Source organism: Marmota monax, unplaced genomic scaffold (assembly GCF_021218885.2).
Source record: "Marmota monax isolate L192 unplaced genomic scaffold, Marmota_monax_Labrador192_F-V1.1 WCK01_AAM20220418_F8-fsc00145, whole genome shotgun sequence".
Taxonomy (NCBI): Eukaryota; Metazoa; Chordata; class Mammalia; order Rodentia; family Sciuridae; genus Marmota; species Marmota monax.
The window spans coordinates 1,221,872-1,245,179 of record NW_026695201.1 but is presented as its reverse complement, the minus strand read 5'-3'; the positions used below and the strand labels follow the sequence as shown (position 1 = coordinate 1,245,179).

General features: G+C 42.4%; 1 protein-coding gene across 1 annotated transcript; it reads right to left on the bottom strand.

The window, feature by feature from the left end:
- Positions 1 to 11,365: 11,365 nt before the first annotated feature.
- On the bottom strand, positions 11,366 to 22,875 carry LOC124082552 (T-cell surface glycoprotein CD1a-like). The gene is made up of 5 exons (XM_058574133.1): positions 22,730 to 22,875; positions 13,433 to 13,652; positions 12,122 to 12,400; positions 11,660 to 11,938; positions 11,366 to 11,460 (listed from the first exon to the last, which is right to left on the bottom strand). Exons 2-5 carry the CDS (start codon positions 13,650 to 13,652, stop codon positions 11,366 to 11,368), a joined length of 873 nt encoding a protein of 290 aa, XP_058430116.1. The 5' UTR covers positions 22,730 to 22,875.
- Positions 22,876 to 23,308: the final 433 nt, after the last annotated feature.

Genomic DNA, 23,308 nt, shown 5'->3' with positions numbered 1-23,308 from the left:
GATGACTGCACAGATTTCCACAGACCTCACAGGCCACAAACAAAACTTAGAGAGTTGCCCAGAGTTCACATGATTGTACTGTCACAGAGTTTGAGTCCACATTTTACCTTCTGTATTCACTATGATCTAGACTGGGTGTCATCTTAAATTTGGACCCACTGCTAGAATTTGTCCTGCCTACATCCTAGTAGTCACAGTGTATTGGTACAGTTTCAACTTTGCCATCATTTCCCCATGATAACAAGGGTGGATAACAACACAATCCCATCTGCTTGGAGACCAAGCAAGAAGAAAGTCCAAGACTTAGGCTTTCAAGTTTTTTAAGTTAATAAGTAAAAATAAAATGTAAAATAGAGAAACTTAAAAAATAATACATTATGGCTGACCCAGAAATCTCAGTTCTATGTGTATTCCTAAGAGAAATAAGTGCTTATGTTCATAAAGACAGGCATAACCCAGTAATCCCAGGTATTTGTATGGCTGAGGCAGGAGTATCACAAGTTTCTGGCCACCCTGTGCAGCTGACCAAGACCCTATGTCAAAATAAAATTTAAAAGTAAAAGTGGATGTGGCTCAGAAATAGAGTGCTACTAGGTTAAATCTCCAGTACCATCAAAAAGGGGTAAAAAAGAGATATGTACAAAAATTTTAAAAACAGTATTGTTCAAAATAGCTAAAATCTGGCAACAATTCAAATATCCATTTACAGCAGAATGAAAATAAATATTGTATAATCATGTGACATAATAGTACACAGCAACCAAAAAGGTGAACTACTGCTATGATAGATGCCACAGAAATACTGTCCAGCAAAAACGGCAGGCATATCATAGTAGTTACCATTAAGATTTCAGAATGTGTTGGGGATATCGCTCAGTTTGTAAAGTGCTTGCCTTGCATACACAAGGCCCTGGGTTTGATCCCCAGCATCAAGAAAAAAAAAAAGATTTCAGAATGTGAGTTTCAACAAATTGAATCAAAACTAGTCTAGGTTGGTAGAGATCAGAGTATTGGTTGACTTTTGAAGAGGTTACTAACTGGAAAGAGAAGCCATGAAGGAAACTTCTAAGTGCTGAAAGTATTCTTTATAAGAGTAGTGGATCATGCTTGGGTTTCTTTTATAATGGAGATCCTAAAACAGAAGAGAAGAGAAAACCTATGGCAAGTGTTGTCGCTGAATGATTTGCATTCTGCTTCCCATGACTGACATCACTCTCTTAGTGACCTGGACATTGCTGTGGTCCTGGAGCTAAATGATGCATCTTCAGGCACAGGTGTGTCATCCTGCAGCCCCTTGAGTCAAATTACACTCACCTGCCCTTCATAACCCTGCCTCTCCTGACCTTTTTTGGATGGAGTTTTCTATGAATGAGGTTCCTCCCAATAAAAGCCCACTTCTGATCATGCTCACTTTCTCTTGCCAGCCTCTCATGACTTTCCTTGCTCTCCCATTTGGAGAGATTGAGGCCGAGAGCAGAGGAGCTGTCCTGAAACTTTATTTAAAGGCAAAGTGTGTGTCTGTGTTTTATTTGGTGTCCCAGGAAATTCACATGAGCGACCTTAAGTTCAGGTGCCCATGCAGGTCGGGGGTAGCAGGTGGCACCCGGAATAAGGGATCTGGCTAGGTGTGCCCATGGTTTTGTCAGCAAGACACACCAGATTTATGTACTTGGGAGGGACTAGGTAGAAAACTCTATAAAGTGTGTCTCTCTGCCAAGCTGTCTAAAAGTACAGTAGAGAGTATTCAGAAGGTGTGGACTGCTTTAGAAATGTTTATCTTTGATGACCTAGATCAGGACCAGTGGTCTGTCCACTGAAGACCTGTTGAAAGAGCTTCAGAGAGCAGTTAGGAGTCTGGAGCAGGATAAACAGCCTGAGGCTCCTTCAAAGGGACTCTCTCTTTCCTTGGTGGGACTGAGGGCAGAGTCAAATTTTACTCAATCTGCAGCTTGCCAGTCACAGACAAGCTGTCTCAGGGCAAGATTTAAAATCAAAAGTTTAGTCTCCCTGAGCTGAACAAACTCAACAGCTTAGAAGAGCACCAAGGGGCATGTTCCAAAGAAGAGACTTGTCCCAATCAGATTTCTGTGAGGCAAATTCAAAATGGAGAGGAGCAAGACGGACAGAAATATACAGACAAAAAAAGAGTCACAGTCTGAGGGGACTGAGTCTGAAGGTGAGGAATACCTAGAAGAGAGTTTTGCTAAATTACGTTTAGCTGAGCTGGCACCCACCCTCTGAATGCAGACACTCTCCTACAGAGAACAGGGTTCAGTAATTACTCTGAACTGGTGGTTGCCATCCTTATGACACTACAATGTGGCCTTAGAAGAGCACAGGAGATGGGGGAATACATTACAGGTTTTCAGCTTTTTCCAGTCTTTAAGCAGATTAATGAACAAAATCAGCGTGTTTGCATGTAGACTATAGTTCCCTTTAAGATTCTAAAGGAGCTCAAAAGTGCTCTCAGTACTTATGGCCCCAATTCACCTTTTGTGCAACGCCTGCTTGATTCATTATTCCAGGAGCCTTCACCCCAAAATCATTGGATTTCAATGGCAAAAACATGCCTTTCTGGAGGTGGTTATGTCCTTTGGTGATATCACTGGACTGATTATTGTACCTAACAGGCTGAGAGAAACAGGAGAAAAGGTTTTAAAGCTCACTTAGAAATGTTAATGGAAACTGGAGAATTTGCAGATGTAGAGAGAAAATTAAATTATGATTTAGCCATCTATGATCAGATCACTGCATATGCCAAAAAAAGCTTGGCTCCAAATATCTTTCCAAGATCAAACAAATTTAGCTTTCAATCAGATAAAACAGGGAACAGAAGAACAATTCTACAATTCCCTAGCATGCCTATACCGGGTGGCTAAGAGGTCAATTGGGGATTCAAACACTTCCAATTTTATAGTTATTGGAAAACGCCAATAAAGTTTGTCAGGAAATTCTCCGACCTTTTCAGAAAAGAAGGAACAATCTCTAAATTTATTCGCCTTTGTGTGGATGTTGGTTCCACACTATTACAAGGTTTTACGCTTGCCGGGGCTTTAAAGCAGGTACTTCAGCCCCAATCCCAGAAATGCCATTCTTGTGAGTGGTATTTTATTTGTGGTAGGACTTGGCATTTGGCACGTGACTGCAGATCTTTGCACAACAGGTCAGAAACCTTTCCCAGTTAGTGCTGCCAGCTTTACAGAACAAAAAGCCAGGATGGAAACAGATATAGTGGTTGTCCACCTCCATTTCTGACTTCACTTCTGCCTCCTTCAGGGCCAAAAACAAAAGACAGGCCCCACCCCAGGCCCGCCAAACAATCCGGGTGAAGGAGGAGTTAGAGTCTCAGACTTTGATGTCATCACAGCCAACCATGGCAGATTGTCATTATTACTAGTCAGCTCAACCCAGACAATTCTTTTACAACCAGCCACAGTAATAGAGTTAACACCTCAAATGAGACCACAGCGAGTTCCTACTAGAATCCGTGGGCCATTACCCCCAGGTACTATAGGTCTAATTTGGGGACATAATAATTTTAAAGAGGGAATCCAAGTAATTCCAGAAGTTGTTGGTCCAGATTTTAGAGATGAGCTAATAGTCACTGTGAAATCAGCACATGCTATTCAGCTCTCTACTACAGACATGCTGGCGCAATTAGTATTTTTACCTTGTCACTCCATGGACAGCCCACTTAAAACCTCAACTTTGGGGTCTCTAGACCCAGTGTATTGAGCTCAATTAATCTGGCAGGAGTGCCCTCTATTGGAACTTAAAATTATTCATAAAAAATTTTGAGGTATCATAGATACTGGAGCAGATAAATCTATTTTATCTTGCTGATTTTGGCCCCCAAACTTGGCTTTACATACTGTGCCAGCCAATTTAAAAGGCATAGGGCAGATCTCTCAACCTGCCCAGAGTGCCAGGTATCTTTGCTGGGAAGATCAAGATGGTAATACTGAAATTTTTAAGCCTTATATTTTGGACACATTACTGGTAAACCTATGGGGTAGAGCTATTCTAAGCAGCCTAGGATTATTATTAGTAACTCCAAATTCTATCAGGTTATTTGAGGGACTTAATCAAGGATCTACTCCTAGGAAAATTGAGAGAAATTTACAGGACAAATACCTAACTATGATACAATCTTCTCGACAGAGACAGAGATTAATTAATGCAAAATTTTTGGTAGGGACCTTGACCTTTCCCTGACTCAAAAAACAGCAGAGCAAATTACTTGGCTCTCAGAAGAGCCAATCTGGGTTAGTAAGTGGCTCCTAACAGGGAAAAAACTTAAAATAGCCCATATGTTAGTTGAAAAACAGCTTCAAGCTGGTCACTTAGAGCCTACACTCAGCCTTTGAAACACACCCATCTTTGTAGTTGGGAAAAAAAGGTAATTGGAAATTATTACCAGACCTTAGAGCTATTAATTTGGTCATAGAGCCCATGGAGGTATTTCAATCTGGGCTTCCTTCTCCTTCAGCTATTCCTTTAGATTATAATTTGATAGTAATAGAGCTAAAAATTGTTTTTTCTCTATACCTTTGCACTGAGATGACTGTAAAAAGTTTGCCTTTAGTGTCCCAGCAATTAACTTTAAAGAACCAGTTAAAAAGATATTGCTGAAAAGTGCTGTCTCAGGGAATGTGTAAAAGTCCTACCTTATGTCAAAATTTTGTGGCACAGGCTATCATGCCTGTGAGGAGAAAATTCCCTGATGCATGTATTATTCATGTTATGGATGACATACCTTTAGCTCATGCTATAATTTTTAGTTCTTAACATTTTTTCTTAATTAGAGACTTCACTCACAGCAATGGGTTTGTGCATAACACTTCAGAAGGTGCAAATAACATCTCCTTTTCAATATCTAGGTCATGTGATTGGAGGACATACAATCCATCCTCAAAACTTACAAATAAGAGTCAAGGAGCTGCACACCCTAAATGATTTTTAAAAATTATTAAGAGAATTAATTGACTGAGGCCATCTTTAAAGCTAACGACTTCAGATTTATGTCCTTTATTCCAGATGCTACAGGGAGATCATTCTCCAACTTCTTCTCATCAGCTCAGAGAAGAGGCAAGAAGGGCTTTAAGGAAAGTTGAAATTACTATGGAAAATGCTCAACTTACTAGAATTAATCCTCAAGAGGCTATATATTTATTGATATTTCCAACTGCTCACACTCCTACAGGGCAATATGGCAAACAATGGGAGTTATTGTGTCGATTCATTTAGCCCACTCTCCTCAAAACTCCTTTTCATAATTTTGTTGCTCAATTATTGATAAAGGGCAGAACCAGAATTTTACAGCTAGTTGGATCAGAACCTAATATTATAATCATTCCATTTTCTGCTCAACATAATGTTTGGCTCTTTTAAACTTTTAATTTATGGCAAGTAGCTTTTGCTAATTTTTCTGGTCAGATAGAGAGTCATTATCCTTGTGATAAAATTATTCAATTTGCATTAATAATGCCATTCATTTTCCCAAGGATTGTACGTGCACAACCAATAAATGGTGCAATAACAGTTTTCACTGATGGCTCAAGTTCAGGTAAAGCAGGTTTTTATAGTCATGTTTATACACAGGTAAAACAAACCTCATATGCTTCTGCCTAATGAGCAGAACTACAAGCTCTCATTTGTACTTTAAGTTATTTTGCAAATGAGCTCATAAATATTTATTCTGACAGCATATATGCAGTTGGAGTTACAAAAAATATTGAAACTTTAATTATTGGATATATATCTTCACAAGAGTTATTCACTTTGTTTCATACCCTACAAAGGATAGTGCAAATGTGAAAGCACCCATGTTTTATAGGCCACATATGAGCCCACACTAATCTTCCAGGGCCTCTAACATCAGGTAATGATAATATCAATAAATTGGTTGTTGTTTGTCAGCAAATATCTTTGCATGGCTGTGCACAAGCTTCACATTCTTTACATCTCAAAATGCTTCTAGCTTACATTAAAAATTAATATTACTAGAAAACAACCTCGTCAAATTGTACTTCACTGCCCCCAGTGTGTTACACACACTCCATCTTTACCATCTGGGGTAAATGCCCATGGATTAAAACCAAATCAATTATGGAAAATGGATGTAACTCACATTCCTCAATTTGGTAAACAATGTTATTTACATATAATTGTAGATACTTATTGTAGATTTATCTTTGCTACAGCCTATGCAAAATAAAATACTCAGCATATTATTTCTCATTGTTTAGCTGCCTTTGCAGTATTAGGATGTCCTTTACAGATTAAAACTGATAAAGCACTGGCTTATGCAAGCTCTTCTTTTCAACAATTTTGCCAAAAGTTTTGAATTGACCATAAAACAGGAATTTCTTATAACCCCCAAGGTCAAACATTTGTGGAACAAGCTCATTTATTTATTAAGCTATAATTACAAAAACTAAAAGGGAGAGATTTTAGTTTTTGTAATGATTTCCCCAAATAACCTCAATCATGTTCTGTTTAACTTTTTAAAATTGTGACTCAGAAGGTCACACTGCAATTGAATAACACATGTCTTCCACAGCAACAGGCCCTTTAGGCTGAGGTTGTTGGAAACACTTACAGACTGGTCAATGGAAAGGACCAGATCCAGTGATTATGTGGGGCAGAGGTCATGCTTGTATTTTCCCAGAAAGTGCTTTTCATCCTATTTGGGTGCTTGAACATGCAATCAGACATAGAGGAAATAGAACAAAGATTCAAATGACTGAAAGTCAACCCAGAGAAGCCTTCCCTCAAAAGGAAGAAATCCCAAAAGAAGAGAAGAAGAAAGATGGCCCCAAGAAAATAAATGAGGAAGGTAATCTCGTGGAAGGACCTGAAGAAATTGATGCTGCAGTCTGCACGAATGATTCCATAGCAAAGAAAAGTTAAATCTCCAATGATGATGCTTGCTGCTGCAATAATAGCTCTATTGAGCTGTCATGTAAAAGGGAATCAGGGAGAAACTAATTGGATATATTTCCCAGATCCACCTCTAGTACACCCAGCAGTGTGGACTGGAGAATCCTTCCCAGTATTTACTAATGACTCATTCATGATGGGAGGATTTACAGACACCCATATTACTCCCAACTATGGGACTGGATTTAATTATTCTGGCTATAGTGCCCAATTACCTTTGTGTTGGTCCCATGATAAAAATGCTGGCTGTCTAAGAGTGTCACTTAAGGAAAAGACAGCAATTGGGAGACCTAGACCAACTAATTGTACTGTTATTGGAGACTCAAAACCTTATATCAGATCAGTTATTAAAATGGGACTTCCTCATAACAAACCAGTCATCTCAGCAGAATGTCCATAAATATCTCATTGTAGTAACCATTCTGTGATAGAAATTGGCATTTTTCCTAAGTGGATGGATTGTATAAATATTTTCCAATACAACAAAAGGTGCCTAGTTGGGTATATTTTGGACTGATCTCCTATAATTGACAAAAGACAGTTATGCAAGAGTACTGCCATGACTCCTCGAGGATTTGTTAGCAACATCTTGACTTTCAGTGAAGGTAGCATTCAGAAAGATGTTTGGTGCTTAATTGCTGCCTAAGAATTGTTACATTTTACTGATAATCTTTACCAGATTTTGTAGGCAAGAACTGAAAGGAAGGTTCTTGCTATGGCTTATGAGCCTGTGTTCAATCTCCTCACATTTTAATTACTAGAAATGTAAAAGTTAAAAGGGAAAATAATAAATATCTTGTAACAAGTAGTAAGTGTAATTTAACTAACTGTCACCAGATATAATAGAGGTAAAGGAACACTGATACTTCATTAGCCCCCTTTTGTATTATTTCCAGCTAATATTTCAGAGCCATGGTATGCTGATGCTGGTTTTCAAGTCTTACAACAAATACATCCCCAGCTAGTGAGACCTAAATGTGCTCTTGGACTCAAAGAAGTGGGAGTTGTTGCCTTGGTTTCTTTTATTGCTTCATTGATCACAGCTCTGGTGGCCATAACTCAAAATATTCAAGATGCAAATTTTCTTAATAATTTGGCTCAAAATACTTCCAAGGCTCTTCATAATAAAATTAATATTAATGAAAGGATTGAGACTAAGCTAAATACTTTAGAGGCTACTGTCATAAATATTAGTAATGAACTTTTGGCTTTGAAATTTAAGGAAACACTTAAATGTCACGCTAGTTATAAGTATGTGTGTGTTACTGCTGCCAAATACAATGCTTCACAATGGGATTGGGAGAAGATTAAAAGCCATTTGTTGGGTATTTGGCAAAATAATATAACAGCTTGATCTTTTGGAGCTCCATCATCATATTCAAGATATAAAAAAGAGTAAGATTGATGTTTCAGATCCTACTTCTTTAGCTGATCAAATCCTGAAAGAATTGAATGGCTTTAACCCTGGAAACATACTTAAATATTCTGCATGGTATATTCTTGTATATTTCTCATTGTTACTAATTTTTCTCTTGTATTGTAATTATAGGATGACAGTCTTCAAAACAAGGGTTTGGGGATGAACAGGCAAACCCAATTTAGTACTTTTAAGTAAAATACATTGGTGTAGGGATCTTCATAGATGAAATTACTTTGTTGTAAATGGATGATTTTATCTGCATCTGGGCTACTTCCTCCATAATTTTTCCCATTTATGGTCAGCTTTAAATAAGGTCTGCACACTGTATTTGTAATCTAAACAAGCCTAATTTCATTTTGGAACAATTCTCAGTAAATATGTCTGCCAGACAAATAGTGAAAACTAGACGTGTGATGAATGAAGGATGGACAAGTGAATGCAGGGATGAATTTTTCAGGAGGAAATCCATGGGAAAAATTTTTACATGTGCTGGCACCTGTACATGGTATCTCAAGATGTTTCCCTATTCCTGGATTCCCTCTTATCAGCAGCCTAAGCAAAATGAGACTAAGTCCCTTTCCCCAAATTTATTTCAAGCAAGTCCTTTCAGGAAGCTAAGAACAAAGAAACAATGAAAATAATGAAGTGCGGAATCAAATTGGGTAGGCAAAATTTTCAAGCTCAATACAGATTGATGAACTTTTTTATTCCATTACATTATTCTCAATATGCACCTGCTGCACAGTAAGTGCATAGTAGTTGCCTAAGAACTGTTTGTTACATCAGTTTATGGATTTTAAAGTAACCAAAGTCTGGTCGTGGATATCTTAACTCTCACTGTCAGTTGTAGTCATAAGTCATAAGTCAATCTCTGTTAGTCAGGGTTTCTAAATTTCTAAATTTGTCTACCTGTGGAAACTTTTATAACCCCAAACTAAATACTCCAGTTATTTTGCAGTCATTCATAGGTATGTACAGAGTGGTACAAGATGTGAGTCAAATGAAGTACACATTCCCTATGAAAGTCAAAAAAAGTGAAGCTCTGTCTTCAGGTTTTCCTTCTCCCTGCAGGACAAGCATCCTTTGTGTGGCCTAGGGAGTGCCATGTTTTTCACACTTTTGTGCTCTTTGTAACTGATTTTGTCAATTTAAATGGCCCAAAACATATCTCTAGAGTGCTATCCAATGTTCTGTAACTGAAAAAAGGCTGTGATGCGTATAACAGAGCAAGAAGGTCAGCTTTAGATCAGCATTGTTATAGTTATAGTGCTGTTGTCTGAGAGTTCAATGTTAATGAACAACACAATGCATGGGAAAAAGAAAGATAAAATTTGATGATTGGTAGGTGAAGTTACTTTGTAAAGTAACATCTATAATGCTATGATAAAGCCATGATAACTAAATTTGTGATTTCTTGAGATGACAGCTTTTTTTATTACATATGGTAGACAGCATTGTAGAAAAATCGAAAGCCTAGGAAATTTGGATTCACATTAATTAGGGTCAGGAAATTGTTAAACACTTCTCAAATAATGTTTTTATTTAAAGATATACTTGATACAATGGATTACTTGTAAATATATATTAAATAAGATTTAAAAGATTATGTATTCATAAATTAACAAAAATTTTGTGTACAGAAACTCAACAGAAATTAACCCTCTATTTACCCTAGGAGCATGGTTCAGTGTTCACTGTTTGCAGCAGCAACTGTAGAGAACATAACTCCTGAGAATGTGCATCACTCACCTGGACCTACTTCAGTCCTCAAGAGCAGCACTTTGACTCCTTATTTTTGATTCCTTCTTCAGTGATGCCCTTGGGCCATTTTTCAGGTATCACCACCATGAGGTGCCTCTCAACTTTTAATGAATCTGTGAATTATCTGATGATTTTGTTGAAATGAAAACTGGAATTCAGTAAGTCTGAGACCAGGTCTCAGATCCTACATTTCTACCAAACTCCAATGTAATGAATCTGCTACTGATCATAAAGTTCACTGAATATGGAGGACCTTCATCCTCCCCTGCTCTTTTGGTGTAGAGCACTTGGGACAACAGTTTTATGCTAATATTTCCCTAAAATTGAATAACAGAATTGGTAAGAGGCAAAACTGTGTTTCTCCTCAGAGACTCAGAAAAAAAATAGAACTAGGAATGCATGAAGTCTCCTTCCAAAGCAAGACTTAACAAGAAGAGCATCAAATGTCTCAGCTATAACACAAGTGTCAGGAAGGCAGATAATTTAAAAAATAAATAAATAAATAAACAAACAACAACAACAAAACCTACAAGCCTATATAATTCAATATAGGTTTTATTGAAAACATGTTATATTAAGGCCAGACATTTCACAAGGGATTCAGATACTCAAAAAGCATGTGGTTTGCTCTAAACTTTAAAAGCTTAAAAGAAGGAATGAACCTACACACCTGCCACAGATGCTAGGCAGTGAGGGGCACAGTTGAAATCTGGGGATGCACAGATGGAGGAGAGATGGCTTCCCACTGTGGATCAAGGAAGGACCCCTGGAGGATGTGGCATCTGAAATGCATCTGACAATCCATTTTATCTAATTTATCTATCCATTTTATCTAGCAGGCTGACACTGCTAACATCCTGTTCTATTCAGAGTTGAAGCCACAGAAGCCAGGTCAGAACAACAAATCCTGTAAGATTACATTGAGCATATATTGGGTAAATGATCATGGGGCAGAAATGAATGGCAAAGTTTTAACAAGGAGAGTTGAAGTGATGTCATCACCATGCAGTTTTCTTGGGTACACTGAGCACCTGGGTAGCTGGGTCCTCACTTAAGAGGGCCAGAACTGCAGGGAGCTTCACAGTGGGTCCTAAGTGAATAAAAAAATAACAGACCTTCATAAGGTGGAGGTGAAAATGGAGGAGAAAATAGAAATGAGGTTGAGAGGAGAAGAAAAAGTCAAAAAAAGAAGGGAAGAACATAGGGAAGGAGGGATGAACAGAATAGATGGATACAAAGAACTCACCAATGTTTCCTAAACCAAAATCCAAGATCTGTCAGAAGAGCCAGGGCCACTATCACGGCAAAGAGGATCCAGCCCAGGGCACTCTGAGGTGCTGCAGATTCAAGTGGACACCAGGATGTTGTTTCAAATTTAATCTACAGATCCTTTATTTTAAATTCTTTCATTCTTTGAATTACATATATTTTTTTCTTTTTTGATTGGGAATTTGTAAATTTCAATTTTTTACCTGGCCTTCATGCTCTGCTAGAAGAAAGCCACCCATTTCCAGTTGGGCCCCAGCCCTTTCTCACCCCAGTAGAGGATGAGGTCCTGCCCTCCTAGGCTGCTGTGCTTCACCCTGCAGGCCAGGCCAGCCGCCTCCCCAGCTGCCACATCCAGGGTTGCTCTGAGATACCACGTCCCATCTGCATTGGGCAGGATGTCACCTCTCTGAGTGCCCTGCTGCTCCTGCTCCCCTCGCATCCACATCACCCACACGGGCTTTGGGTAGAAGCCAGACACGTGGCACACCAGCAGCAGATGGCCAGGCCCAGGGCTGGGGCCACAGGACAGCCAGGCCTCAGGCTTCACTGCAAAGGACGGAAAACACATACAGACACAGACTCTAACATACGCTGAGAGGTTCAGAACTCTACATGACACTACATGGATATATACTTCTCCCTTCTGGAAATGTCACTCGGCATCCTCTTTTTATTCTGAATTTGACTTTAAAATAGAAAAAGTTCCTTGAGATGGGCTACAAGACTGACCTTGTCTTTGGAGATGAGCCTTCCCTGCATCAAGAATACCCAAGGTGAAATGCAGGCAGGTGTCACTGAGGAGCCTATGTGCCATATGTGTAAGGACTTGGTTCAGATTGAGTATATTGCAGGCTTTCTGGTCCTTTATTCCACCCTTGGGAGATGGTGACCATGTTTTATTCTGGAAGCTCATGAATTCATGTCCTTGGATAGCTACATGCTTCAAGCCTAGGAAGCCCTTCCCAGAGTGCAGCTCACAGCCTTCTGCCATCTGTATATCAAAGGGATCTGGGGAAGAAGAGTAATGAATTAGAGGAGAAAAGAAAAAAAAGGAGAAAATGGTATGAGATGAGACCAAAAGACAATAAAAGCAAAAGGAAGTGCTTGGAGTTTAAGAGAAAGGACCCAACTGTGGTTTGACCAGAGGTTCACAGAAGGGGGAACTGGTAGGAGCTGGAGGTGGAGGAATAGATTGTTGAGAGCCACAGCCAAAGGGGCCCCAGCAAACTTCCAGCTGCCAGCTGATTGGCTCCTCTGCAGTGATGCTCATTGAGCTGTTTCCCCACCCTTTCAGACCACGGAGCTGCTCATTGGGGGACTCTTTTGGCTCTGCCCACATGACCCAGCCAATCGGCCTCAAGAGCAGGAGGAGTGGGGGGGTTGAGAGGCTTGTGGGAAGCCGGTGATGGCAGTTGGGCCTGAGGGAATTCCTGAAGATCTCGTGTGGTGTGGCATGTGTGTTCTAAAAATAAAGTTTGTTTCTGCTTGATAAGTGGCTCATGAATTGTGCCCAGCCAGACTGCGGCAATAGATGATGAGGAAGGGAGATAATTGTTCAAAGGTGATAGTGATGGTGTGAGGGTTGAAGGACTTAATGTGAGAGAGCAGAGACTCTAACTAACCTGGGGGAATGTATCCATAGTCACTAGGACAGTTCACACAGGGATGACTGAAGAGATTAAATGGGAGAGAAGATCACACTTAAAGGAGTCAGCCAAAGACTGAGGAAGCTGAAGACACCTGATTGATGACTGGGGAAAAGGGTGGCCACAGGATGCCTCTGAGGGGAGATAATGAAACACAGCCCTGCAGGCAATCAGAGACCAGGTCACAGTGACAAAAATAAAATAAAATAAAACTGAAGTTTTTGAAGAATCTGGCTCTATTTATCACACGTGCCCAGGGTGTGATTGCAGTTTTATGCTGAAGAGAGTAGAATAAGTTTCAGAGTTGAGTAGGCTGTTTCCCTGAGGAATGAAAGGTCACTGAGACACCCACCCCTCATCCCTTTATTCTCCCCAGCAAGGAAATTAAACTCACCTTTAAACATTAATTGAGAAAGGTAAAATCCTTGATGTTCAATAAAGTATGACTGGTACAACCTTTCCAGATCCATCCAATCCTTATTACTGATGTTGCCCCTGGACCAGGGATACAGGAAAATGATGGTACCTGAGCTGCTGTTCCAGCTGTGAGTCTGCAGCTCTCCCAACCAGCCTGAGCCCAGATGTATCCAGGAATGGTTGTGAAAGGATAACATCTGCATGAGATAAAAGGAGACAGTCTCTTCAAACCCTGTGGCAAAAAAAAAAAAAAAAATGGATAGAATAGGGAGAAATGAAACATTGGGAGGGAGAGACTTGGGAAAGTAGGTATCAGAGTGGGAAGACTTGGAATCTGGAAAAGTGGAGAGCCACCATTACCTTAGCTGACATCTGCTGGCCCCCAGGGTCCCATGCTCTATCAAAAATCTCCATGAGAGCACAGAGGGCTTGAGTAAGGACACACAGAATGGGGCCAGCTTGGCACTCGTTCTCTTCAGGTGCGTGCAGGGGAAACTACCATCAACACACACACACACACACACACACACACACACCCATTTTGTCAGTTGCCCCAGTTCTTACCAACATCACTGTCACTTCCTGGGAAGAGAGCGGCGAGAAAGGGGAGTAGCAGGAACAGCATGGCCCTTGCAGATGCTACTTCTTTCTCTCAGAGAAGTCGTCCTTTGATTTCTGTTCTAAATAAACCTATCCCCACTGATGCCTATTCTGACTTCCTTATTCAACCAAAATACAAACCTCTCCTGCCTGAAACAAAGACAATCTGCTCCCTCCCAAAACCCTGAGCACCTACTCAGTTTCCCATTTCCCCAGCAATTCTGACTCTCTGCCTAGTCTTCCAACTTCTCTCATTGTTACAAACTTCCATCCTGGTCATCTTCCCCTAGTTCAACTGCTATGGAACAAGTCTCATGTGGCTCTGAAAAGTCCCTTACCACTAGGAACACTTCTTTCATTGCTGGGTATAGAATCCAGAATCTTAAGTGTTTCTCTTATTGTAACAACTTTGAATTATTCCCCATGTGTCCTCTTCACTGCCCCATCCCCCACTCCACCTCATTCATATCTCTGACATAACGGTTCTTTATTTCATTTTTCAGAAGCCCCTAAGATTGTCCTCTGAAATAGTATCACCTACTGAGTCTGTGGATCATGTATCCAAGGCTGATTCTATGGGACATTCAGCCAATGTAGTAACACATTTAATTCTCTGTGATCACCACCTTGAATTTTATAGTAATTTTTTTTAATATGGGTTTCAATGAACCTTGCTTGGGACTCATAGTTGCCTCCCCAGCTTATGAAAGGTTCTTCCTCCCACAACCTCACCTGCATGCTCAGCACTCCTCCACCTGCTCCCCACTATCTCAGACCTTGGCAACTCCAGAGTCTTTCTATCCACCTCCATCCTGCCACCACTGCACTGACCATGTTTCATTGAAGGCCCCTTCTTTCATCAATCTCTGCACTAATTTATGCCTTGCAGGCACAATTGAAGAAGGGGACATACACCTGTGTGTGGGCAGAACTTAGGTGCAGCTGTCCCATCCAATGTCTGCACCAAATTGTTTTGTAGCCGGTTAGGGTGAGCCACTTGCCCACTCTTGTTCCAACTATCACATGCATCTCCATGTAATTTGATTCCAATTTCTCAGTGATTACCCATGTGCAAAGTGTTGGGGTGACCATTGGGAAAAGGGAGATTAACTTCATCCTTCAGTCCAGCACAGGCAATTAGAATAGCTAGGGCAACAGGAACCAGGCAGCCAATGGGTAGCTTGTCTAACATCATGGAGTGGAGCCCCCAGGTGGTAAGAGTTCCTCCAACCATCCTGAGAGTATCTCTGTGCCCAAGGGATGCAACATTGGGAAACTAAATAAAAACACAGAGATATAACCTTCCATAGAAATAAAGAAGTTTTGTATGTTAGTACTTTTAAGAGCACTCCCACCCCTACCTTTTGAGCACAAACCTGCTATGATCTGAATCTTTATGTTTTCCCCAAATTCATATATTGGAATCCTAACCACCCATGTTATGGTATTAGGAGGTGGGCCTTTGAGAGGCGATTAGGTTATGCAGTTTCAACCTCAGAAATGAGATTACTACTTTATAATAAGGACCCCCAGAGAGACCAAATTACCCTTCCACAATGGAAAAAATATTCTGAAGGAGCATTTGATGAACCAAAATGAAGGACCCTTTACAAACAAAATCTACCTTGATTGTGAACTGTCCAGACTCCAGAATAATAATTTTCTAATGGTTATAAACCACCCAGCATGCTGTGATAGCAGCCAGAATGAATAGGAAAAGTCTCCACATTTTCATTTTTCCCTGGATCATAAAAAATATATGACTTCTGTACTTGAGTGTAAAGTGAGGAAAGCAAGGAGAAGACAGGTGGTTTAGAGTAGAAAAGAGAGGGAAGAAAATTAACTAAATAAAGAATGAGGTTCTGGAACCAAAATGTAGTGAACTGATAAGAGAAACAAAGGATATAACAGAAGCAGGAGAAGGAGGAAGAGGTTAGTGACATTTTGCTTCTGTGACCAAAGGACCTGAAAAAAACAATTTTAAGGAGAAAAAGTTTATTTTGGATCTCTGTTTCAGAGCTCTTAGTCCATAGATGGCCAAATTCACTCCTCAGGTCCCATGGTGAGGCAGGACATCATGGCAGAAGAGCGTGGCTGAGGAAAGCAGGTCTAGACATGGCCACCAAGAAGGAGAGAGAGAGAGAGAGAGAGAGAGAGAGAGAGAGAGAGAGAGAGAGAGAGAGAGAGTGCTCCACTCATCAAGGACAAAATATATACCCCAAAGTCATGCCCCCAGGAACCCACCTCCCCAGCCACACCTACCAGCCCACAGTTACACTCAGTTACTCTCTGTCTGGTGATTTATGCACTGTTTGGGTAAAGGCTCTCATGACCCAGTCATTTCACCTCCAAACCTTCTTGCACTGTCTCACACATGAGCATTTGGGGGACACCTCATACCTAAACCATAACAAGGGAAGCATAAAGGGAGTGGAACAAGAATTCAAGGTTTCTTCCCCTCTACTTTCCCCTGGCAGAGTGGCTCCTGGTGAGGAATCAGGTAGCAGCTGGTCCTTGGGTCAGAGTCCCACTGAGGATCTGCAGCTCCCCAGTCCACTGCACCCCTCAGTGAGCTCTCAGCTGTGGAGGGGGAAAGACAAGGTCTGAGGAGGAGAGAGGAAAGGATGGAGACCATTGGGAGCTGCCTGGGGGATGCTGAGAGCTGGGGGAGCTGAGAAAGAGCAGCATTGTTGGAGAAAGTCAGGAGACAAAATAGGCGGGAAGTGACCAGGACCAAAATGAAAGAGAACACCTTTGACAGAGGAGATGTTATAGAGATCACTGAGAGTGGTGTGCTCCCTGGTCACAGGAAAATGAGGAAAATCCAGGTGATTGGGACACATGCCAAATAGAACTCAACAAGGCAGGGTCTTTCACTGGTCTCAGAGGTATCCAGGATTTTTCCTTTGTCACAAGCCCTTTCCTCAGGATTCTTCTTCTTGAATCATCGTTGCTTAGGAAACAAGCATGCTTATGCTCTTCCTAAAATGCCTCATTGTTTCTCCCCTCCATGCCACAAAACCTCCTGATTTTATCCCTCCCCCCACACACAGTTTTTCTCAGACCCAGATGTGAACTCCCCTCCCCACACAATTTCACTTTACCATCTGTCTGCTCCCACCTCACCAACACAAACCTCAGCTTCCCTCCTGAGAAACCCCCTGCCTGGCATACCCTTTGTACGGTCATTGTTAGCATCTGGGCAGCCATCTTATGCGATAGCCGCCATTTTCCCACCCAAGAGCCTTTCCAGGAAAAGCTCACCACTCCCTCATACAAACCCTACCCTTAACAGCCCACATTAGAACCTACCTGGCTCTAACCCCTGAACCTCCCCCATAAAAGTCTTGAACGCCAAGCCTGTATTGCCTCACTTTGTTATGGAATGAGGGCCTTCATTTGTCAGCTCTGACAAATAAACTCTCCTGTGTATCTCTGCCTGGTCTCCGTCATTCATTTCTCGCTCCCTTGTCTCCTGGTTCCTCACTTTCCTTTCATTGTTGCCAAAATCCAGGATCAGGTTCCTCAGTGTGCTCGCTCCCCTCTTTGAGGGTCACAGAGCATCCCTAGGCACTGATCCAAACACCATTGTAAAACCAGGCCCTCCATTCTTCCCAATGCCCTCTCTGCACCCACAACCAGACATTTCAGGTAAGACCCCTGTCTCTGATCAACTTAAATGACTTGTAGGTCCCAGGAAGTGACTATTGATTGTCTGGCACTCCCAGGGTTACAGTGTGGTTGGGGGGATCCCCAGCCATGTTTTCACAGCTATGGATGATCCCTACTGTTGACCAGGTCTACAGGTGTTCCTTCATTTGGGTCCTGGGTTTTGAGAAAAAAACACCAAGGGTGACTGGGAGTTGTTCCTGGTGAGACCTCTCAGCCTTGGGTTACATCTCACCAAGCACGGGTCCTCATCCATTCCTTTCCATAGTCTCTCAGGCTGCCTCCTGGCTATCCTAGGGACTCTCTTTCTCACCCCAGAATTAAGCTCCCCCAAACTTATTCATTTGTGCAATCAGATTTGGCCTCAATATTTGGATAACAACTCTAAATGGCAGCTTAACTGCACTCTAGATCTCAATATTATTCTGGATCTTTTTAACTATTGTGAGTGTTTGGGAAAATGGAAAGCGATCATACATTCAGGCTTTCTCCTCTCTCTAAGCCCTCTCTCTGCAACTCTTGCTCTCCCACACAAGTCTGCTTAGCTCTAACCTCCCCTCTCTCTCTAATGAAGCCTCGTCAGCAATTGTCCCCTCAGTCCCTTCACCCTTCTCTCCTTCTGCTGCATCACATGCTCATGGGGTGCCACTGCCCAACCTGCATCTCTGAGTCCTCTATGCAAGGTGGCTGGAGGAGATGGTGTAATCCAGGTTCATGTGCCTTTCTCTTTGTCAGATCTTTCACAGATGGAAAACCTGCTTGTGTCCTATCTTGTCTAACACCCTCCTGAGTGAGAAGTACAGGCGGGTTTGGGAGCAAGCTAGAAATTATGCTTATGAAGTAAAACCCTTCAGCACTTTTAGATCACCTGACCAAGACTTTATTACAGTACACTAATCTGGACCGTGAGACTCCAGATGGGAGACCTACTTTTTCTCCAAGAGTTTCCCCAATATTAAGGCCAAACTAGGGCAACTTGAGAGGGGTTCCATAACTCCCTAAGCTGAAGTTCTGAAAGCAACTTTTAAGATGTATAACCAGAGAGATGAGAAGGCCCAGAAGCAGAAATATCACATGCTTGCTCAAGCCATTAATACAGCCTCAGCATCTGTGCCTAGTTCCACTGGGCCTTAAAAGGTTCCCTCAGGACCACCCTAACCCTGTTAGAGGTGTGGTCAGATGGGTCACTGGGCTCTTTCATGTCCCAAGCCTCTAGGGCCCTTGTCCTAAATGCCATCAGAAGGAACACTGGGTTGCTGACTGTCCCTGAGCACACAGCAGGCCCCGGCCATCCAGCCTTTCTGGTTCCCCTTTCAAACTCATGGGACTGGCTACAGAGGACAGATGAGGCCCAGGTTCCCACCACCAGACCATTATCCTCAATTCGCGGGAACCCAAGGTAACTCAGTGTCTTTCAGGTAGGCCTCTCTCCTTCCACCTAGACACAGGGGCTATATATTCAGTACTCCAGGAGTTCTGGGGCCTCGTACTCATTCTATGAAACCTTACCGGCCATGCAAACAACTAGCCTTGTTTGTGCCTTTGGTTCTCTAGTTTTTACTCACTCCATTTTGGTCATTCCATGGTTCCCTGTCCCTATTATGGGAAGGGACATCCTCACAAAGTTGGGAACCACACTTTCCTTCTCCCCTCATATATGCTTCCATCTAGACACACCTGTTGCTCCCTTGATCCTCAACCTTACCTTAGGACCAACCACTGCATTCCATATGCCAGTGCCTTCCTTCAGTTACCCAATGCCAAGGTGGACCCTACTGTCTGGGATGTTTCAAGTCCTTCTATTGCCTGACACCATGAGCCCATTCACATCCATCTCAAAAACCCCTTCCATTTCCTGGTCCAATCACAATACCCACTCTCCTGACAAACACTCGTACCCTAACAGCCTATCATTGAAGCCCTCTAGTAAAAGGGATTCCATAGACCTACTCATTCGCCTTGCTTTCCCTTCCTCTGCATAGAGCAGCCCCTCAGACTTCTGCTTATCCTAGGTATGTGTTGATTAGTTCTAGCCACCTTTCTTTCATTGGTATCCAGGCCCAGGCCCTCCCATTGGTCTCGCTCTCCCCTCTGGGGATTTGAGCTCTTTAGGACCCTGATCTGAGGGCCCAGGATAATCATCACATATCTTCTTCCATTCACCCTGGGCTTTTACTTGGACTTGTTTTTGGCTTCTTCTCCCTATGCCTTCTTCCAGGCCACGTGGCCAAGTGACTCTTCTTGCCCTTCCATACACCCATTGCCTCTACAGGTGCTGCCCCTGACATCTGACCATGGGTGGCTTCTCATCTATCCCTTCCCTTTGACAAGTTCAATCTCTGGTCTTGGTTCTCAGCTCCTCAGCAGAGCTCATGCAAGCCCTGGCCAGGCAACCAAGACGCTCTACTGGGCAAAGCCTGGGACTATGGAAGTAGGAGGTGATGACCCCTGTCTCTCAGTCCCCACAAGGCTTCAGCCCTGGGGACAGTGAATCCTGTGGTGATGACCACTTTTCACTCCTGTACCCTCTATAGCTTCTGCCCCCTACTCTGGTTTGGCCTAGAGATGGGAACAACTGACTGTAGCCACTCCAACATGCCAACTCACCATGGGGAACTCCCAATCCAAAATCCCACCTTCCATCTCCACCTACCTGTCTTCTCTTTATTCAGCCTCCCCACCCCCTTCCAGTCTAATACTTCCCATGTCTCAAAGTCTGTAGCTAAGGCTCTCAACATCTCCTGGCATTTTTATATCCCTTACCATCCCCAGTCCTGTAGCAAGGAGGACTTTTAGATTGGACTTGGCTCTTCCTTGGCTTGGCTCTTCTTAGATTACAGGCCCTCCAAAGAAGCCAATCAACACCTCACCTTTTCAGCTATATGGATGTCCTACCTTCCTGCTCAGCTCACTGCCATCTGCTTCTCAACTACCTCTCTTTCCTCATCTTTTCTGTCCCATTCTTGCATACATTAAGAACTTTCTTTGTCAATACAGTGATGCTGTTCTGGCAAAGCCTAGTTCTGCCTCTTCCCCTTCTCCCACTGTGTCGCCTGGTGCCCTGGTACCTTTTTACCCTTCAACAGGTCCTCACTCCTCCTCTCAACTCTTTACAAAATGGACTGGACCTTATCAGGTCATTCTTACAACTCCTTTGGCGTCCCACCTTGAGAGCATCTCATATTGGGTTCATAATTTCCATTTTAAATGGTTTTCTCTGCCCTTTACACAATGACACCCGCAGGTCCTCTCAAGCTGCATTTCTCCAAGGCCAGAACCCCCAATCTTCCTTCAGTCTCTGAGAGCCATGAGGACACTGCAGAACCATGATTTCTCTGCTTCCCTTTTTTTGTGTTTGCCCTCCTCCCTCATTCTAACCATACAATCCCAGCTTCATTCATTAGCTTCTGCAGAATCAAAGGGGCCTTGATCTTCTTATTGCTGAAAAAGGAAGACTTTGTCTGGAGGGCTATTTGTATGTCAATCAGTCTGGTGTAATGAAGGACAAGATAAACAACTCCAACAGGATCTTGAACACCTGAAACAACAGCTCTCCTCTGCTGAAGAATGGCAGCTAAGTAACCCCCTTCTCCATTGGGCACTTTATTTCCTGACCTCTCTCCTTGCCATAGACCTTCTGTTAATGCTTTTCCCCCTTCATCATTAGACTTACTCAAGACCACATTCAAAGGATTTCTAACTAAACCATGAACCCGCTTCTGTTATAGGACTTTCAACTCCTCACCAAAATTGGGCCATCAAGAGTCAACATCACTAGGCACCTCCTGACTATCACCAATGCCTCAACCCATAACAAGGGTCCAGACTCTGTTTCTTCTCAGCAAGAGGAAGCTACAGAAGATTGATGTAGGCTCACCTTTCACTGCTCACATTCTTTTCTGCCCAAGGGTGTGTCACCACTCTCTCATGCCAAACCCTCCCTTAAACCACCTACATTAGGACCCACCAGGCTCTGATTCCTGAGCCTGGCACAAAACAGTCCCCAAATTCAGGCCTGTATTGCCACTCTTTGTCTATGGAGAGGTGGCCTTTATTGGTCAGCTCTGACAAGTAAACTCTCATGTGTTTCTCTGCCTGGTCTCCCTCTTTCATTTCTTCCTAGCCTATCTCCCAGTTCTTCACTTTCCTGTCACCCTTCCTGCCTGTACTGGGTTTCTCCTTTCCTCTCCCACACTTCCTCAACTTTCTCCCTTGCCCTTCCCTACATAGGGCCTGTTTTTTTTTTTCTTTCACAGAAAATTTCTTGCAGTAAAAGGATATTCAGACTGAGCTTCATGGTGATCTCCTAAATGAGACACCTGCATTGAGTTACCCTGGCCTCAGTGTCCCTGTATTTAAAATGACTAGAGAGAACTAAATATTAGCTATTAACCCTTGTGACTCTGATGTTCTGTGTGACTTGCTGTTTTTCCATCCCTTCCCCTTCAAGTGTCCTTTTCTACCTGTATTTCTCAGGGATTCAGAGCTCTTAGCCCATAGATGGCCAACTCCAGATCTCAGGGCCCAAGGTGAGGCAGAACATTATGGCAGAGGAAAGCAGGTCTGGACATGGCTACCAAGAAGAAGAGAGAGAGCTGGACTCATCAAGGACAAAATATATACCCCAAAGGAACAGCCCCAGGATCCCACCTGCACTCATCTCTCAGTTAATCCCTATCAGGGGAATTTATTTCCTGATTGGGCTAAGGCTCTCAATGATTTCACATTGAACCCTTCTTTCATTGTCTCATACATGAGCAATTGGAGGGCTCCTAATATGTAAACCATAACAATAGAAGAATGAAGGGAGTAAATTATAAAAAGAAATAAAGAAAAAACCCCCCAAAAATAAAAAAATAAAAAATAAATAAAAAAGCTAGCACGAAATGAAACATAATGTCCTAGGATGCCAAAACATTCTCCCTCCAAAAACTTAGGCTTTAAAAAATACAAATCATGCAAAAAAAAAAAAAAAAAAGAAAAGAAAAAGAAAAACCCCAAGTACCTTTCCCTAATCTTCCTCTGGTAGGCTGGCTTCTGGTCAGGAATACAGGTAGCAGCTGGTGCTTGGGTCAGAGTCCCACTGAGGATCTGCAGCTCCCCAGTCCACTGCACCCCTGAGTGAGCTCTCAGCTGTGGAGGGTGAAAGACAAGGTCTGAGGAGGAGAGAGGAAAGGATGAGACCATTGGGAGCTGCCTGGGGGAGGCTGAGCACTGGGGGAGGTGAGAAAGAACAACACTGTAGAAAAAGTCAGAAGACAAAATAGGTGGGAAGTGACCAGAACCAGAAAATTGTGTGCTCCCAGGTCACAGGAAAACATGGGGAAAAGCCAGCATGAGTAACATATATGCTGATTAGAATTCAGCCATGCAGGGCATCCCAGCCACCCTAAATTCATCCAGGATGCATTTTTTTTTTGAATTTCTGTTCGTGAATCATTGCTGCTTAGGCTACAAGCATGCTTGTGTTCTTGCTAACATGCTAGGTATTGTTCCCCTGCACACCACCACAACTCCTGAACTTCTCCTTCCACACCCAGATTTCCCCAGAACTCAGATGTGAGCTACCCACTCCACATGATCT

Bases quoted from the DNA above. Each gene is read 5' to 3' on its own strand.
- LOC124082552 (XM_058574133.1), bottom strand. From the start codon at position 13,652: ATGTTATCCTTTCACAACCATTCCTGGATACATCTGGGCTCAGGCTGG. The intron at 12,401-13,432 runs GTGAGTTTAATT...CTTCTTCCCCAG, and splicing joins TTCTCAATTAATGTTTAAAG to ATCCCTTTGATATACAGATG. The intron at 11,939-12,121 runs GTCAGTCTTGTA...CGTCCTTTGCAG, and splicing joins GGCTCATCTCCAAAGACAAG to TGAAGCCTGAGGCCTGGCTG.